This window comes from Notamacropus eugenii, chromosome 7, assembly GCF_028372415.1.
Source record: "Notamacropus eugenii isolate mMacEug1 chromosome 7, mMacEug1.pri_v2, whole genome shotgun sequence".
NCBI lineage: Eukaryota > Metazoa > Chordata > Mammalia > Diprotodontia > Macropodidae > Notamacropus > Notamacropus eugenii.
Window position 1 is genome coordinate 170,580,031 of NC_092878.1, and position 20,014 is coordinate 170,600,044.

Here is a 20,014-nt window from a genome sequence, read left to right on the forward strand (position 1 = left end):
CACTAACGGGCAGGTTGGCAGGTTTCGTCATGTTACTCCCCCACTCAATAACTTTCACTGACTCCCCACCAGCCCCCTCCTAACCTTCCAGTCTCCTCTCTGATGCAGTATCACTGGTATCCTAACTGTCCTGACCTTTGAGACCCTCTATCCTTCAGCTCCAGGCATCCCCCAGGCTTTTCCCCAGGTCCAGAACCTCTCGCTCCTCCACTCTGACTACTGACCTCCCTGGCTTCCTTTAGGTTCCCACTTTCTGCTGGAAACCTTCCTGCCAGGCCCCCTAACTCTGGTAGATCTTCAGCTCCACCCACAACTTCCTATGTGCCCCACAGTTAGTCTGCACATAGTGATCCCTCCCACTGGACTGGCAGCTTCTTGAGGGCAGGAATAATATTGCAACTTTTCTTTGTATCTGCAACACTCAGCACAGTGCTTGGTACCTAGTATGTGTTTAATATATTCTTGTTAACTGGCTGTCACTATATGACCTTGGGTAAGATCATTGCTCTCTCTGGGCCTCAGTTTCCCCACAGAATGAGGATAAGAACCCATGCCATTGTTGTGAGAACCAAATACTTCATTTAGAATCAGAGGCCCAGGTTCAGCGCCATCCTCACTCCTGGCTATTGTCCATCCTTCACTTCACAGACCAATGACATCATGAGGTCATGTTTTGACTGGCACATGAAAGGATTGAAGTGAGACAGATCTGCACAATGTCCTCAGCCTCACTCCCTCTTCCAGGGTCATCAAAGTTCTGTGTCAGGACAGAAGTCTGGATGACTAGGGATGACTCGAAATGGAGTGGATGACCTTGGCCTTTTCCATGTCTGACCAAGTTCAGCTTTAGCTGCCTTCATGGCCATTGGAACAGGCAACTATTATCCTGCCATTCTATGGGAGAAGTTTCCCCTCACTTGGTATGGACGCTAACTCAGTTGGAGGCCCATCAGGTCCCCTTAGTCTGGTTTAACCTGTCTGCCAAGACAATGGTACCAGGGTGTGGCTGTTGTACATGGTCTTGCTTCTTGGAGCCATGGGTCAGAGTTCAGTGAATGGTGGACACTCAAGTGGGTGAGCAGCCCTTCCACCACAGATGCTTATCTTCCCTTAATACCTCATTGACCCTTACTACTGATATGCACTGGAGAAAGTCATTTAACTACTGTGGGGCTCAGTTTCCTTTTCTGTAAAATGAGAGGTTTCCAAGAGATGACTCTTCCAGCTCTATGATCCTAAGATCTTATGGTAGAGTCTAAGAAAAGTGTTTATCACAGAAGGCCAGCAGCTGGGGCAGGGGGCTGGATGTGGAGGCAAGGGGCCAGGATGCAGAGGCCATCAGTGCACTTGGGAGGACTCCCCACACATCTCTCATCTGCCTATTGGGGAATGTATGACCCATAACACCAACCTTGAGTCTGGAGGAGGATCTGATAAGCCAGACCTTGGGGGGAAGCACCGAGGACCAAAAGCAGAAGAGAAATAGGGACTCAGTGGGGTCCCTAAGGTCTACACTGTCCTGGGGAAGGGTAGTGGTTAAAGTCCTGGCTGATTGGAGCTATCAGGACAGCCCTTCTTGGGGCTTTCTGATAAGGCCACCAGCTTGCCTGGAGATCAGCAACCAGGACTTTCCTGAGCCAGATTCCAGGTTCATCCTAGGGATCGGCCCAGGTGCCTAAGACTTACTGCCTAAGGAAGGTCTTGCTCCTCTAGGATAGTGCTGAGGGGAACAATGGCCCAGCCTAGCTAATATGGCCAGCCAAACCACATACCCTAGTGGAGAAGGGAAGCTGGCTTGGGGTGGTGGACACCTTGCAGCTTAGGCTTTCTCTCTAGGGGTCTGGCTCTGCTATAGCATTCTCACCTTGGGGCCAGGACCGTGTGGTGCCAAGCTGGAGCATGGCCAGCCTATATGGCATCATAACTCTGGAAAGCCCAACCTGAGAGATGGGGTCTATTGATGCAAAGGAAAACCAGTGGGCTTTCTGGATTCAGAAGCCAGGTGGTGGCAGTGACTGCACCACCATTATATAGATGCCTATCTACCATGATCCCAGGAACCCTGCTCCCTTTGAAGCCTCTCCAAAACAAATATACACCAAGATAGAGAAGATCCAGTAGCTCTCCTCCCAGGGCAATGCAGAGGGGCCAAAGGGTCCAGAGGATGCAGAGGCCAGGAGCCAGCCATACAAAGACAGAGTTGAGCATCCAAAGGGAGAGAGAGGAAGAAACTTCTGTTAGCTATCAGAGGACATGAGTCTAGAGCCTCAGAGGTCGTCCCAGACAAATGTCTCATTTTACGATGGAGGAAGCTGAGTTTCACAGAGGTTAAGTGATGGGACCATGGTCTTCTGGCTTGGATGTAGCTTGGACATGATGGAGCTAGGATGGGCCCTGGGTCTTCTGATTTTGAATCCAGGACTCTCTGCCCATGACCAGACTGCCATTCATGCTCCTTCTGCTCCCCCTATCAGGAAGGATGCCCAGAAGGCAAGGAGAGCCCTGGGCCCTGGAGGCCTCTGGGACACACAGGGAGCCTCTTGCTTACACACACGTTCCTTCTACTATCCAGAAAGCAGCCAGAGCCCAGGAACCCTGGATCCTAAACTCCAAAGAAGTTTTCTGATCTTGACTTGAGACACAAAAGAAAGAAGAGGAGGGTGGGTTTGTATTTCTAGTTCCATGAAGAGGCCTCAGGTCGAAGTCCAGTCTCTGGCACCTAGAGATGCTGATGGTGGAGAGGAGCCAGACTATGGCAAATGTCTTCCATGGTACCTGGGCAGCCAAGTGGGCAGAATGAGAAATGCATTGTGTTTGCTGTTTTTCAGTCCTTTCAGGCTCTTTGTGACCCATTTGGGGTTTTCTTGGAAAATGTTGGAGTGCTTTATCATTTCCTTCTCCAAAGGGTTCATTTTGTCAGACAATCAGAGGTTAAATGACTTGCCCAGGGTCACACAGCTAGGAAGTGTCTGAGGCTGGATTTGAACTCAGGTCTTCCTGACTTTAGGCCCAGGGCTCTATCTCCTGAGTCATTAGCTGCTTAAGTGTGAGTTCAAGGCAACTGACTGTGTGACCTGGGTGACTGATCCATTTCATTATTCATTATGTTCATTACATATTCATTAGCCTTTCTCAGGTTCGGTTCCCTCATCTGTAAAATGGGATAATAATCGTACCTATCCCCCAGGAATATTGTGAGGACTGAAGGACAGAACATTTGTGAAGCACTTTATATCCACATGACATATGGGTATGAGAAGTGACTATTGTCCTAGAGGTTTCTTCACAACCCTATTTGTTTTTTATTATACCTGCAGTTTAGGATAGGGAGCTAGTGAGGGAAGGGGCCATAGCTTTCCTGGAGCCCAATTAGCTGATTATACATATAAGGAGACTGAGGCCCAGGTTGGGGAAGGTTCTGCCCAAATCCAAATGGAGAAAGTTGGCAAAGCTGAGCTTCCAGCCTCAATCACAAGGACAGGAGGCATTCTTTCCAAGCCACCAGCCACACCCAAGCACAGACATGTGCTGAACCACTTCACAGGTTGTCTGTAAGAACTGAAAGAAAAAGGTCTTTCTGTTTTGCATGTTAGCCCCAAAGCCTTACCCCTGAGCCTTCCCAGGACCCAGGCTGTCGTGGAGGTGTTCTAGAGGACATGGACAGAGAATATTCTGGCTGTATCATGACTATAGAAGTTGGGCTCTAGAGAGGTTGGATAAGGCCCCTCCCTCCCTCCTTTGACAAAGACTGCGGGTCTGTGGGTGGGAGACACCACAGATAATGTTAGACTCATTTTGTGTGTTGGTGAGATTTACTGAAGGATATATTTCCTCTTTAAAAAATATATTTATTATAAGGCATGGCTTCCTGGGTAGGAAGAGAGAGTGATTGGAAAATGTAGGTGATGAAAAAAGGTGCCAATAAAAATTATTTTTAAAGAAGAAAATGGATTTAGGGACACGTGAGCAAGAGGGCCATATTGTTGGTTACAATAAACTTACTCCAGAACCTGAAAAGAATGGGATTATGCTCCAGGTGAAGAGACTCCTCCAAGTTCTGGGATGTCTCATGTTGGTGTGGAGGTAGATTGCCCTGGGTTCCTGAAGGCTGGGCCAGCAGAGGAGATTGCACTGGCCATTTCTGCCATGCTGAGAAGGCTTTGAGTTATGCCCCGGGATCAGGTGGACTCTGCTTTCCTAGGATGAGCCAAGCTAAGTGAAGAGAGACAGCGTTCCAGAAGCCTGGCCACATCAGAATGAATTTGTTTGGCTATAACAAGAAGAAAATTTAAAGGGGCCCTCAGACCTGTGGGTCTTCTGTAGGCAATGGGCAGGGGGAGCTCTGAATCCCTCCATTTTCAGACCCCCAATAAACTTCAGTTTGACTGTCACTACTTTAAATGTGAGGTAAGCATCCAGTAACACAGGGATGACCATAGTGCTGGGAGAGCTGAACCATGCCAGATCTGATATCCCCCTTCCAATGGAACCTGGAGAAAGAAGATTGTTGTAGCCAACTGGAGAGAGCTCCTAAGGGGAGGGGCAAGGTAAAGAGGTGGGGGACTAGGTTTTATGACACAGTAAAATGAAACAATCAACGTTATTCCTGGGTATGTTTGGTCATCATGTACGGCAGTACTAATGACAAATATCTCCAAAATGACCCCATGGAAATAACCACAGCTCACACACCATCACTGACTAAGAATGAAGATGCAGAGAAATTCATTGAATTTGATTTGTCTCTCCAAATCAGATCCACAGACACTCTGATGCTTGGTAACTTCAGTGCAAAGGTGGGGAAATGGGAATGGGGAGAAATTGGGAATGCGTCGAAGAGGGAGTGAGAGAGGCCAAAGACTTGGAGATTACACAGAAGACTCCCACCTCAATATGGTAAATACCTTCTTTGAGAAATTCATGACCAGCACTATCCATGATGAGCACCAAATAGGATCATAAAGGCTTGTGGATAATAATAATAATAGCTTTTACATAGAAGTTTAAGTTTTATAAAGCACTTTACAAATATTATTTCATTTGCCATCACAATATCTCTGTGAGATAGGGCCTATTGGGTTCTCCAATTTTTACAGATGAAGAAAGAAGGTAAGTGACTTTCCCAGGATCACATGATCAGTTATTTTCAAACATAGCATCAAAGCTTGCTTTTTTTAAAAAAAATAATTTTAAGAAAAAGATATGGCATATAATTAGAACAACTTAATCCTGACTGACTTAAGCAAACAATTGAAAAGCAAAGTTGGGAAATGGATAGCAAAAAGATGACATCAATATCAGCTATAACAATTTTATCCAAAGGGTTAAACACAGTTAATTAAATGACACAGCAAAGAGAATAATGGAGCCCACAAAGGACAAAAGTTGACTAACTTCTGATGCATTTGCCAGACAGAGAGAGATGGCTGACACATACAACACCAAGCAAGACTATAAAATTGTTTGCAAAATATTACAAAGAAGGAAGATGAATGGATATCAGCAGGATCATGCCATAAAAGAGAGAAAAGCAAGGGAAGGTAAAACACTAAACTTTGTGTCTAAATAAACAAAGTCATCCCTGGAGTATTTAAGGATGAGAATAGGTGAGCAACAGACAGAAGAAAGATGGAAAAGATCTGCAAAAATCATTATGACAAACTATTTTCTCCATTAAGGATGATGGAGCCACTCCAGAAGGACTTAGTATACCCAGATATGCTTATGAAGGAGGTACAAATGATACCAAAGAGAATAGAAAGACCACTGGAATGGACTAAGTCTACACAGAGGATATCTGTACTTGATAAGAAAACTCTGAGAGCAGGTATAAGGTTCTGAAGGAACAGAAGACACCAAAGGAAAATTCTAACACCTTTTAATACTGAAAAAGTTCTCTGAACTACCAGCTTATATACCTACTCTCCTATCTATGTACAGTCTTTATAAGAGTCATCTATACATGAAATATGGGCACCATAAAGGATCACCACAAGTGACTCTCAACACCAGCCACATCTCAACCACTTCACTATTATCTGAAGGATGTAGACAACAGAAGATCTCATTGTGTTTATCATTTACTATGATTTGTAAAGGAAGCACCACCTCAAATTGACTCTTACACCAATGAGTCTAGAATCCATGTACCAAAATAGTTCAGTGTCCCTTGGAAGATTGAATAATATGAATAACCCTATTCAATGGAGCTCCGATAATAAGTATCAGGTGATGCATAAACAGAGATATTTGTTTACCAAGGTTATTAGCCACAAAGAAGAAGAAAAACCAAGTCAGAGCCTAAGTCAAAGAGGGATGCCCTGTAGATGGTGAGGTCCTTTAGATACTCATCGCTGATGATGGAATTGTGTTGAGTATATTGTGTTCCTGGACACTGCCTCCTAGAAGAGATCTGTTGTCACTCAAAGGAGTCAGGCCTGTCCATTCACATAAGAAAGACCAAGCAGATTAAAGATATCTATAAAAACTCCAGACTTTCCTTTAAATCAAAGGCCTCTTTTAAAAATAGTAATATTCCAGTAATGTTGTTATATGGAAGATACACAAATGACTCCCAATTCACATGAAGAGTAATAGAGAATTCTTGGTGGGTGATAGAATCCTAACCCTAACCCTAAATGCAATATGGAATCAAAGAGAACCTATGAACATTGATAATAGATGTCGAAAAACAATTCTGTGATAGGAAGAAAAGAGGGACTGGTCACATGGCAAGAATGAAGGGTGAATGCCAGCAGGACAGTCATACACACATGAACTCAAGAGAAAGCCAGGCACCCTTCATGCCTTTTTTTTCTTTTTTTGTTTTCATCTTTACCTTGAGATTTTTAACCTTTTGTTTCTCGAAATGAATTAAACACACACACACACACACACACGCACACACACACACACATACACACATCTATATTTGAGTTCTTTAAATAACTAACTCTTTGATAGTTTAAATGATATGGCATTGATTTTTTAAAATTAACTTTAATAATATTGCCATGTTCTATTGTACTGTCAAAGCCAACCTTGAAGAACTTGTTTCTTCAATTATCCATCTTTCTTTATTTCCTGAAAGAGTATTTTGTAGTCATATTTATATAATTTAGTAAGTGGACTCCCAAATATGTCAAATGTTCTGTAATTATTTCAATTTAATTTGTTTTCCTAACTCCGCTGGCTTTGTTGGTAATATAAAGAAGGCAGATCTTACATCCTCCTTCCTTATTAAAGATATTAATTATTTCAATTAATTTTATTTGAAATTCTAAGGCTCTCTAAGTAAACCATCATGTCCTCTGCAATAAGTGATATTTCTTTCCTTCTCTGCCTTTACTTGATCTTATTGGAAAGGCTGCTATCATTTCCCCATCATGGATAATACCAGCTCTTGGTTTTAAACAATTATTGCTTATGCTATTAAGAAAACATTCCCTTATTCTTCTTCTTTGAGTGGGTTTCTTTTTCCCATATGGAAGGTTACTATGTTTTGTCAAAAAAAAAAAAAAAAAGGTTTTTTACATATCTATTGAAAGATTTTTTTTTGAAAATGTGTCAATATGGTCTATGACATTTATAGTTTTCCTAATATTGAACCAGCTCTGAATTCATGCCATCATTCCAACCTGATCCTAGTACATAATCCGTGGGATATGTTGATGAAACCTTTTTGTTAGTGCTTCCTTCCATTTTGGGTCATCAACATTTATTAGACAGTTGACCTGTACTTCTCTTGCTTTGATTTACTTTTGGTTTGCTTAGGCATCAGGGAGTCATTTACCTCTTTGAAGGAATTTAATAGGTCACTTTCTTTCTCTATATTTACCAAAAAAAATTAAGTTAGTTGTCATTTGAAATTGTGAAAGAATTCTTTGGAAATCCCACCTGAAACTGAGGTGTTCGTCTTTGTAACTTCATTTGAGGTATAACCAATTTCTTTTTTGATATTGCTTTATTTATTTTTTCTCTTAATCTGAGTAATTTTTATATTTTTTAGATATTCATCCACTTAATTGATCAGTTTTGTTGGCTTCTAATTGAACAATATAGTTTTCTTTTTAAATAGGTTTTGTCATTTGTTTTAAATTCTCTTCCATTTTTGAGGAGGGTAATTTGGATTTTTTTTCTCTTTTTCTAAAAGCAAGTTAGGTACAAAGATCTGTCCACTGCACTTTTCCACATTAGATTTCCACATAAAACAACTCAAGACTCTATTTCTAAATTCAATATATTAGTTTTATTATTACTTTTATTTTCAGAATTTCCATTTTTGATTTTAGATAGCTTTTTTCTTTTCAATTTTTTCAACTTGCATGGCCAGGTCATTGATCTTTTCTTCCTCTCTTTTGTTGATGAAAGTGTTCAGATGAGGGCCAAATAATCCCCTGTGACTATTCTGAGTAAATTCCCAAAGGTTTTTAAAAGGCTCATTATTTTTTTTAATTAATGAGATTGCTTATTATTTTTCTGTTTTGTCCTTTAATCCACATATTCTTTAGAATTTTATTTTTTAGTTTCCATTTAAGTTTGAATTATTTCAAGTGGCTCTTTATTGATTATGATGTGCATTACATTTCTGTCAGCAAAATATATGCTTAATATTTGTGCTTTTTGTATTTTGTGAGGTTCTGGTATTTTTTTTTTGAAAAAGTGCTATGCCAAGTGGAAAAATATTTATACTCCTTTTGATTTCTAGAGGTCTTTCATATCTAATTTTTATAACATTCAACTGAAGTCCTTACCTCTTTTTTTCTTTTTTCTAGATTTTTCTATATCTGAAAGGGGTTCACTGAGATGTTCAACTGTTATAATTTTGCTATTTCTCCCTGTAATTCAATGAACTCTTTCCTTAAACACTTAGATGTTATGACATTCAATGTTACTGTCTACCTATCTTTCTATCTATCCTGTACCAATATCGTTTCCTTTTCTTTGTTTTTAAACATAATTTCTTACTTTTACCAGTCTATTTTTTACTTTTCCTTCTCTGTGACTTTGATCACCACTCCTGCTTTTCTGAATTCTTCTGACACATAATAAATAAATTCTGCTCCACCTCTTCATTTCAACTCTTGTGAATTTTTAAATTTAAGTGTTTCTTGTGAACAATATGTTGTTAGATTTTCTTGTTTAATTCATTCTACCACCTTCCTCAGTTTGATAGATTATTTCATCCCATTTCCATTCATGGTTATTACTGCTAATTTTGCTTTTTTCTCTTTGATTTCATCTTAAGACTTTTCTTATCTTTGCCTCCTGCACCACCACCAATTTGAAAAGAAGCTGGGGAAAGAAATGGAACAGTATTGACACTAGTACTCCACCACTGAGGTAGTCAGTTCCTCAGTCTCTGCCCTTCCTCCCTTCTCCAAACTCAGAACTCAATCACTGGCACCATCACTTTATTTCTCTCCTATTAATTACCCCTTCATGATGAGTATACCTTTGCAAGTTGAAGTAAATTTGCTGTAATTGCTTCCTCCCCAACTCTACCCTCCCTCTACAATAAATACTACTTACATTTCTCCTTGCTCATCCATTAAAGTTAATGCATTCCTCCACCCAGCATATGTATGCACATGTTTGTGTGCTCTTTTCATCAGGAAGATCTGCAAGTCCTTTACTCTATTAAAGGTCCACCTCCCCCTTATGCTATTACACTCAGTTTGAGTACTTTAGTTATTCTTGGTTGTAAACCAGTTTTTTAGAGGGTGGGTGGAATATCATGATCCAAGTTTACTTCTCCTTCAGTGCTATTTTGGCATACTCTTGTGCAATCCTAACATTAGCTCCTTAGAACTTGAACTCTTTCTTTATGACTGCTGACAATATTTCTTCCTAAATCTAGAAGCTCTGAGTTTTGACTATGCCATTCCTAAATGTCCTGCTTCTACCACCTCCCATACAGGTTCTCCCTGTGCCTAAAACTTTGGCTCTGGGTGACAGCAGTCAGCCCTAGCCTCTATTGGACCATCCCCAGAAAGGGAAGAATATGTACAAAGACATCACACTTTGGCTAATATAGAGCATTTATCAGTCACCTACTAGATGCCAGGCTCTGTGCTAAGCAGTTGTCATTCAAAGAAAGGTCAAGCTCACTCTTGCTCTCAAGGAGCTCCCAGGCTTATGGTGGTGACCATATTTGTCACTAGATAGCATTTGTGAGGTACTTTAAGCTGCAAAGTACTTTATAGCTATTATCCCATGAATTAATTGTGCCCAAGCAAGCTTGCCTGGTGGGTAAACCTTCCTAGGGGAAGGCACTGGCATCAAGGGAGGTGAGTAGGCAGGCAGGCTAGAAAGATTCTCTCTGAGATGTGGAAGGTGAAGGCAGGAAGAGGTAAGGGTGAGAGGATGAGGAGCCCCTCCAGGCCTAGAGACCTGGGGGAGGGGTCATGAATGAGGAAGGGGCAGTCGGCTAGGGGCAGTGAATCTCAGACAAAGTCAGGGAGAGGAAGAGTTGAGAAGGCAGGACCTAGGCAGGGCCTGGCAGGGAAGGACACTAAGAGTCAAACCTAGGACTTTATATTTGATCTTGGCTGTGACAGGGAATTTCTGGAGTTTATCTCATTGTTTTTAAATAGAAGGACAAGGACCGTTTCCTGAATGAGATAGTTGGTCTTACAAGGGTAACCCCTGGCAGGTCATGACCTTCCACAAATAAACAGAGGAGACTTTTGAGCCAACTTCTATGAACAAGGGAGGATAGCTTAGAGGCCAAGAGGCCCTTTGGGAGAGCACAACCCATCTCTCATTACTGGAGACAGGGGGAAGGGGAACTTCTATTCACCAGAAGTCTCTGGTCTCTACTGTCAGCTTTTCCCTAGAATGAGGGGGCAGAGCTGAGGAGGAGAGGTCAGGAGGAGGGGGAAGAGCTTAGGGAGATGAGGCAGGGGGAGGAGCATCATAACCATTCCATAGGACTGGAAAAATAGGAAACCCAAGATCCTAACTCTGTCCATGGGACCCTACTTCCAAGCCTGGGGGCCTTCCCATGCTTCCCATGACCCTTGGTCTCTCTCAGCTCTGTTCTGGTTACTGTGTTGGTTGCTATAAACAGCTCTTTAAGCTAAACAATCACTCCACAGATGACATTGGGGAAACTGCAAGTCCCAAGTTACTGAGCTCTGCTTAGGCCCCTACAGGAGCAATGCTAGCTAGCTCAAGGACCAAGGAGGGATACTCCCAAACTTGGCTTGTTCCAGGCAGCAGAGCTCTTACTGTGTCAGGGAAGCAGAAAAACATCTTTGATCACAGCAGGGAAAATTGTCACTCAGTCATCTGTCTCTAATGGCAGATGGAATCCAGCCTGAAGGGAAGGAGGCCTGGAAAGGCTGAATGGAGGCAGAGTGCTGCACACACTGCCACTGAAGGACAAATTCTTCCATCTGGTCCTTGGAGTTCACTGGTCTTCCGCCTCTTGAGCTTGGTGTCAGGGAAAGCAGATGGGGGAGGGGGGCTTCTGTACAGCTGGGAGGTCCTCTCTCTCAGGGGCTTCAAATAAATCATGGGCAATTAGCTGTCTGGTGTTTTAGAGTGGGGAATCCCAATGGGTTGAGCTGGAGGACAGTCAGTTCACAAGCCTTTGTAAAGCCCCCACTATGCACCAAGCATTTTGTTAAGCCCTGGAGATACAAAGAAGGCAAAAGACAGCTCTTGCTTTCAAAGAGCTCATGATATAATTAGTGGAGGAGACAACAGTGCCAACAGCTACGTACAAACCAAATTCCAGCTGAATTGGAAAAAAATTAAGAGGAATGGTTCTGGCTTCTGGGAGCCTGATGTCCCTTCTCACCTTTTGATTCCTTCTATGAAATGTAAATTTGGCTCTTCAACATTAATAGGCCAGGTCATCTCAGTTCTCCCATTCCCTATTCTCCCAATGAAGAAAAGACATTTGTTTTCTCCTCCAAAGAAGGAAGCCACCATCATGCCTTCCCTCTGTTTGAGCATAGCCACATGTCTCCAATCTGAGTTGTGGGATATGCTTCCAACACCTGAGGGACACCTAGGGGACATCCTTGGACTATCAGTGGGATGCTTGGGGTCCACAGGAGAGACCTTCAGAGCACCTGGGAGACATCTAGCTAAGGTGTGGAGAGGGAAGGAAAGAATAATTAATGAAGGCTGTAGGACCACAATGGGGAGGGCAGATGCAGTGTATGATGATGGCAACAGATGAGGATGTTTGGTTTCTAAGTCATGTCTGCCTGGAGAGTCTCTCCACTTGAAATTTACTGGGACATACAGTATACTTGGGAAGGGAATGGGAAAAGAAGCATCTCTATAGTGACCAGTGTGGTAGATCCTGTGCTAAGTGCTTTACAATTACTATCTCATTTGATCCTCATGAGACCCCTGGAAAGTAGGGCTATTATTACCCCCATTTTACAGATAATGAAATTGAGGCAGATAGGGGTGAAGTGACTTGCCCAGGATCACACAGCTAATAAGTATCTAAGGCCAGATTTGAACTCAGGAACATGAGTCTTCCTGACTTCAGACCCAGTGCTCTGTATACTATGGCACCCCTGAGCTGCCCATAGGGCAACAGAAAGGAGTTGCTGTCTCAGATGCTCCCTGATCCCCAGTTCCAGCCACTTTCTTACAGAGTACATGGCCAGTGCTTGAGAAACAGAACCCTGTCCCTAAATGTCTTTGATGTCTCAGATTTCCACCTGAACCCGAAGTATCTCAGAGCTGAAACTGCACATAGCTCTCTGCGTCCAGCCAAGCTTCTCCCCTCTCTCATCCCAGCAGGGGCAACTTGTCCATCTAACCCTTAAAAGCTCCTGAGTTCCCAATGGGAATCAGCCAAGAGCATCCAATGATCTGTTTTAGCATATAACTGGAATTGGGGTCCATGTCATGCTCTAGCCAGCACTTCCACAGCACTTTAAGATTAACTAAGTACTTTACATGGCATTTCATTTAATCCTCATCACAACCTGTCAAGGTTGGTGCCATTATTATCTCCTTCTGTACAAGTGCAGAAACTGAGACTGAAAGAGAAAAAGTGCCTGAAGCAGGATTTGAATTCAGGCTTTCCTCACTCTAAGTCCAGCAGTCTGTTCACTTCACCCCCTCACTGCCCTAATAATGTAGTAGGAAAAGCATGGCTCATTTACTTCTTAGCTTCATCTTTTTGGTTTTGGTTTTGCTTTTCTGGGCTACTTCAGTCCCTTCTCCTCTAAAGCAGGGGAGGCTGGCCTGGAAGTGCCCGGAGTCTCTGAGCTTCAGGGGTGAGTTCTGTAGCTGATATGCCCCGTTCCCTACATTTTTGCTGGTGCATCACCCATGAATGGTCATTCTCTCACTAGGGTCATCATGGTTCATTCTTTCTGCTTTGGGTCCTAGAGCCCTGTCCCATGACCTGAGGAGATTCATTCAGTACCTGTGTGTCCTCTGTGGTTTCCCATGTTACAAAGACAACCAACCAGGCCCTGGGGGTGGGGGTCGCGACCCGCATCCAGAAGAGTCAAGATTCTGGTCAGATCCATGTGAGTGGAAAGGCCACAGCCAGGTATGAGGTGTCTTTCTGGCCAATCCTTTTTGATCTTCAGCCAATATATCATTTTCTTGTAAGAGTTTATGAATTTCTTTACAGTCAGTGGTCTTTAAAACATTCATAAAGATGCAATTGGTCTTTATTCAGAAGGGTCAGTAGTGTTCTCGCAAGCCAGATACTTGCTACCTTTCTTTACACAAAGTACCGCTGGTGTGCTACTTAAGAGGAGAAATGCTTTCATTCAATCAGATAATGTTTATCAAGTTCCTACTATGTATCAAACTCTGTGTACACACTGAGGATACAAATAAAAAGAATGAAAGTATCTCTCCTGTTAAGTAGCATACAAGCGATACTTTGTGTAAAGAAAGGTAGCAAGTATCTGGCTTGTGTCAAAGCTGGTCCAGTCCTTGGCTAGTCCTTCACTTTCCACACTCGTGCCTGTTCCAGCCACTTCCCAGTTTTTCTGAGAAGCTGTGGATCAGTCAACACCACCCCCCAGGGTCATTCATTCTCTTAATGGAGAACAAGGTGTTGAATCCATCTTGGTCTCTTGTTCCCATGGCCTGCCAGCAGTCATAGAGATGGCCAGGAATTGTCCACATCTGTCTTGTCCATCCATTCTCTCTCATCTCTGAAACCTTTGTTTCTTAAGCCTGCATACTAAAGGTTTTGATTAATGCTGATTTTTAAAAATTGTGTTCCTTGTATGACATTGACTTTTTTGCATTGCCATAACCTTTTACTTTCTCTGGATGGAATCTTACTCTTCCATTTTCCAAGATCTGTTCTGCATCTTCCATGTTGGGTGCCTTTACTTAGATCACATGGAATTCAGATTTTCTATTGTAGATACCAGCTAGATGTTAATGTAACTTTCCAAACCCTTCCCACAAGTCTCCCACAGCTTCCTCGAGTTACTTCTGCCATGATGTGGTTTTGGACACCAGTCTTTAGGAATATTGGTGCATTTGCCTTTCCTTCTATGGCCTTTACTGTGGGGATGGCCCCCACATGGCCTGTTATATATAGATCTGGAAATGTTTTTCCATTATCTGTAAAATATTTTGGAAGAATTTTATATTTAGGGCATTTATCCATGTGGTGCTCATTGTGGCACATGATATGAGCTCATAGCATAAACCTAATTTTGTCATGTTACTTTTTAGTTTTTCCATAATTTTTGCCATATATTGATCCTTACCCCTACTGTTTGGCTTTCTTGTTTCTATGAAAACTATGTTCTATTATTCCTGAATATTCTGTGCAAAATCTGCTCCACTAATAAGCGTATAGACGATAAGTAGATGGTAGATGGATGTTATTAAGAAATAGATACTTGTACTAGATATAGATGCAGATATAGGTGTGTGTGTGTATGTATATATATATAATATATATATAGACAGATATTGATGTAGAAAAAGGAGGGAGGGAGGGAGGGAGAGAGAGAGAGAGAGAGAGAGAGAGAGAGAGAGAGAGAGAGAGAGAGAGAGAGAGAGAGAGAGAGAGAGCACCAAATAGTTTAATACTGTAGTTTGGAATCTAGTACTATTCAGGCACCTTCCACATTTTTTCAGTGTACTCCCCTGAGACTATTCATCTTTTCTTTCTCAAGATGTATTTTACTGTTATTTATTCTAGCTTTGCAAAGCAATTTCTTAGTAGTTTGGTTGATTTGGCACTCAATAAGTAGATTATTATTCATAATATAGTCACTTTTATTATACTATCATGGCCTGACTATAATTACTTAATACCTTCCCAGTTACGTCAATCTATCATTCTCTCTGCAAAAAAGTATTTTGTAGGTAAGTTCCTGCAGTTGCTATTGGTGACCTGGTAGGTAGATTCACCCCTCTCATTTGGTCCTGGTGACTCAGCCACCACTTTCTCTGCAGAATGGTGGCATTGAGGAGGTGTAGGCAAAGCCAGTGAGCTGGCTGTCCTAGGTTCTAAGCCCAAAAGTGAAGAGTGTAGAACTGCAGAAACCTTCAATGTTTGTGTTTGAATTTCTTCTTACATTTGTGACTGTCATTTGGAAGTTTCATGGAGGTTCCTTTGTTTCATCTTGAAGAGGGAAGTGTCCTGGCACAGTTGGGCAGACCCATGTGGCCAGCAGGGAAATCCCATTAATTGCATCGTTGCCAAAAATGTTGACTCACTTCCTGAAGACACAGTTCAATTGCAGCAGATGGAAACCATTAGCCAGGGACACTGATGAATTCAAAACTCCTCTTGATATGGGAGCACTGATATGGGCAACATTTCCTGACTGAGCTGGGTGAAAACACCATATGGAATGGACTGTGAGAGGCAGTGGTGGGCTGGGAATGAGAGCCAGAGAACTTGAGTGACAACCCAGGCTCTGTCACTGGCTACTTCTGTTTCCTTGGGCCAGTCTCTTCCTTGCTTTGGACCCTAATTTGTTCCTCTGTTAAAAGAAAGGAAAATGTAAGACTGCATGCTTTGGTCTATAGCTGGATGGTATGGTGGAAAGAGCCCTGAACATGACATGACAAAGACCTAGGGTCAGGCCCTGCCTTAGACGTTACTTGGGTAATGCTGGGCAAGGAAGTTCACCTCTCTGGGAGGGGTGGCTTTCAATGGCCTCTCCATTCCCTTCTAGCTCAAAATCTATGACCCTGTGATCCTATGGCATCTGAGAGATCTCCTGGACTTAGATCTCCAAATCTCCATTTCCCAAAAATGGATTCAACACAACTGTCTGAGAAATTTCTGTTCATCACCTTGTGTAAACTTGGTATAACTTTTCACCTCCTTTTGTACTGGGCCACTGAGGGCACCTTTTCAGCCACAGAAAAGACTGACAATCACAAAATCTCAGACTTGGAAGGGACCTCAGAGGTCACTTAGTCACACCCTTTCATTTTAACATGAAGAAATTGAGCATCAAAAGGGAACAGGGACATAGGCAAGGCCATTTCGTTGCAAAGCCAGAACTTGAACCCTGGTCTACTGACTCCTTGGCCCACTCTCTTTCCATGGCTTGATTGGTTGGGGTGACCTCTTTCCAAACAAATTGTTTATCCCATTCATTGGCAATATGACGGAAGGACAAAATGGTCAGAGAGGAAAATTAGACTGCTCCCTGAGAGGAACAAAGGGGGAAAGAATTCTGCATAAGTAGCAGAGAAGGGTATCAGCCTCCATCAGCATACTGGCTGGGACTGGTACTTCTTCCCATCTCCTTTCTCTGTGCCTTTGTCTAGATCTGTATCTAGTCTGTCTTCTCTCCTTACCATCTACTCTAAGAATCCCCAGCTTCTTTCCTGATTTCTCTCTGTGTCTCTCTCTGTCCCTATCTCTGTCTGTGTCTGTTTCTCTGTGTGTCTCTGTCTCTGTCTTCTACTTGGGACTATCTTGTTGCCTTGTCTTTATCTTTTATTTCTTTATTTCTCTAGAAGAATGAGGGTAGGGACTCCTCCATCTGTGCCTCAGTATCCCCAGGACCCAGTCTGGGGCCTGACCCAGGACAGGCACATAAAAAATGTAGACATTGGTTGAATAATGAATACTAAATGACCTTGTTACCTACATACTCAGGAAATCCCATTTACTTGTAGTTCATGAAGTAGGTGGGTACCACCACACCATACCTCCTTTTCTTGGCCAGTACTATGAAAATCTGGCATAAGGTAAAATGGTATTCCGGGGGCATTAAGTGTCAGAGAAACAGGGCTGGATGGGGAGAAAGGGAACTGTTGTGTGGGTGATAGTGGCGAGCCCCTCTCAAGGCAGCCAGAAGTCAATGGGAACAGGACTTCCCAGGAAAGACTCAGAGAACAGAAGGCAGAGTGCTCTCATGCTGGAAAGGTTAACCAGAAGGAGAGTAAGAACCCAGGATTCCCTAACAATGGGCTGGAGGTGGGGGGGTGAGGGTTCAGGAAATTATGATGTCAATGATATCTTAATAACCTTTCTCATCTGGAAAATGGAAATAATACTGGAATATGTGGCCCACCTGTAATACAGAGTGATCCTGAGGAAAAGGGTTGGCAAAACTTACCAGGCTCTAGAAATCGGAAGTGGTCCTGTGACCCTTGTGATGGACTTGATTGTGATGGACGGCCAAGGTGTGGTCTCCCCCGGGTCTTCCTTTACTGATAGTCTTGACTTGTATTAGATTTCGTTCTTCCTTCCCCCAATAACATGATTTTAATTGTTGTCTTTCAGGCCATGCCCAGTGCTTCAGAGAAGGGGAAAGCTGGTAAGTGACCACTTGGTGGCTATTTATCTCTCTACGGTAACTGATTTTCCCATCTTTAATGGGGGCATTCTAGGAGATGTCTAACATTTTCAGATCACCTGAGTTCAGGTCAAATGGAATTTAATTTCTTTTCTTTTAGTTCTATTTTTCTGGGAAAGTGAATGAATATGGAGGAATCTCTGAATACTATGTTGGTGCATACACAGGAATGGTTGGCTTGTATATGTAGAGCAATGTGAAATATTTATTTGGAAGCTGAAAATTCTGTGAGGAACAGTTTGTTCATTGTCTTTGAAAATTGGTGATTACTACTAGCTATGGTATGAACTTTTTCTCTGGCAGTCCAAGAAGCTCTCACAATCTTAAACTGCACAACTAAGACAAGCAGAGTGTTCAGTCAAGTGAGGTGGACACCATCCCGTCACTCTCTGAATTGGTCAGTCACATCTAGAGTACTTAGAGGGGCAGATCCTATCTAGGGACCTCACCAGGTTTGATTCTCAGTTAGAGCTCCTTCTGGATCTCTGAGAGCCACCTTGAGAAAAATAGAGGTTCCTAGGATGAAATGAATGCAGGAAAGGTGAGATGTTTTGAAACTATACCTTATGGGGATCATTTGAAGAAACTGGGGATGTTGAGTGTAAAGAAAGAATTCAGGGACAAGAGGAGAGCTGTCTTCAAGGCTTCAGAGGATAGTACCAAGAATAGAGGGGTGAACTGCAAACTTCCTCACATCCAAGTTGTACCATCATGGAATCAGCTGCTTCAAAAAATGTTGAAGTCTCTGTCACTAATGGTCCTTATGAGAAAAGTGCAGAAAAGTGTATTGGTCAGGGATTTCATAGTTGAGATTAATGCTTCAGATGAAGGTTGACTTGGTTGCTTTCCTTGGCCTCTCCCGACTCTGCAGTTTGATGACTGAGTGATGGGTAAAGCACGGGTTCTAGACTGCTCTGGCATTCCCTGTTGATGAGCACACCAACTCTTTCTGTGTCACGGACACCAACATGTGTTCACTTTCCCTTTGTAATAGCTATGTAACACCCTGTTATAGTCATTCGCTTGTGTTGAGCCTAGAGGACTAACTTTATATCCACTTGGTGCTTCTCTTTTTTGCTCATTTTAGATAAAAGTTTCATTGATGTTCAGTACTGCCTCACTCTTTGTGACCTTATTTGGGCTTTGCTTGGCAGAAATTCTAGAATGATGGGCCATTTCCTTCTCTAGCTCATTTTACAGATGAGAAAACTGAGGCAAACAGAGTTAGGTGATTTGTTCAGGGTTACACAACTAGTATGTAGCTGAGGCTAGATTTGAACTCAGGTCTTTCTAACTTCAGGTCCACCACTCTATCTACTGTGCTACCTAGCTACCTCTAATAAAAAGTTAGGAATACAATTACTATAGTTTTGGCCCCTCAGTTAGGAAAATTTCTGCTATTTAGGGAGAGGCTTAACTCTCTGCTTTAATTTACACTTGTATCACTCTCTAGTTAATCCTTGGCCTCTTTGTGGTTGATACAAAATTGGGGTTACTAATATTTGAGGAATTGGGGAGAGGAACAGACTTTTTTTTGAAATAGTCCTTGAGGAGGTGGATATAACTGGTGGTATCAGCTTGAGTCTTCTGCTCTGAGATGTCCATAGGGTCTATGTCCCTCTTCAGTATCCCCTTCTCTCCCCCATCTCAGTCCTACATACTGTTTTTCATTTCACTGGATGGTAGTCCTTTCTGCCTCGACTCTGGGCATCCCCCAGACTCTCTTCTTTACTGCCAGTTTCCTGTAATCTCTCCTCTGACAGACTCTTAAATCTTCTGAAGTTCTGAATTGTTCTTCTATTTTATAGACAGCCTATAGGGAGTGACCAAACTTCCTCAGCCAATCAGAACAATTACATTCAATGTCAGCCAGGTCAAAGAAGGACTTTTCTAATTTAGTAAAAGTATTTGACTATCTGGTTGTCCTTTATTAGTGCAATTGGTTGTGACATCTATCACTTCCTTTAAGTGTATATATACATATGTGTGTATGCATGTATGTATGTGTATAAAATCTCCCTGCCTCACTTAAATCCAATTCACTTGCAAGTCAAGATATCAGCCTCTGATCTGGTCTTCTTTCAGAATGAAGGGCAAGCACCAAAAACAATATTTACTATGGTAGGGTAACATATAACCTATGTGGAAGAAGGTGGTTCCCTATGAGGTAGGGTAACCCCACATGTGGTACTGAATTGGGGGAAAACGCAAAAACCCAAGAAAAG

The 20,014-nt window shown here is 42.4% G+C and overlaps 1 protein-coding gene across 2 annotated transcripts in view; it reads left to right on the forward strand.

Moving 5' to 3' along the window:
* DLC1 (DLC1 Rho GTPase activating protein) overlaps positions 1-20,014 on the forward strand; it is a 210,583-nt gene that overhangs the window by 68,506 nt on the left and 122,063 nt on the right. For both annotated transcript variants that reach the window (XM_072622376.1, XM_072622377.1), the window contains exon 5: positions 17,717-17,750. In XM_072622376.1, coding sequence (XP_072478477.1) covers positions 17,717-17,750 — 34 coding nt within the window. The remainder of the gene's footprint in view (positions 1-17,716; positions 17,751-20,014) is intronic.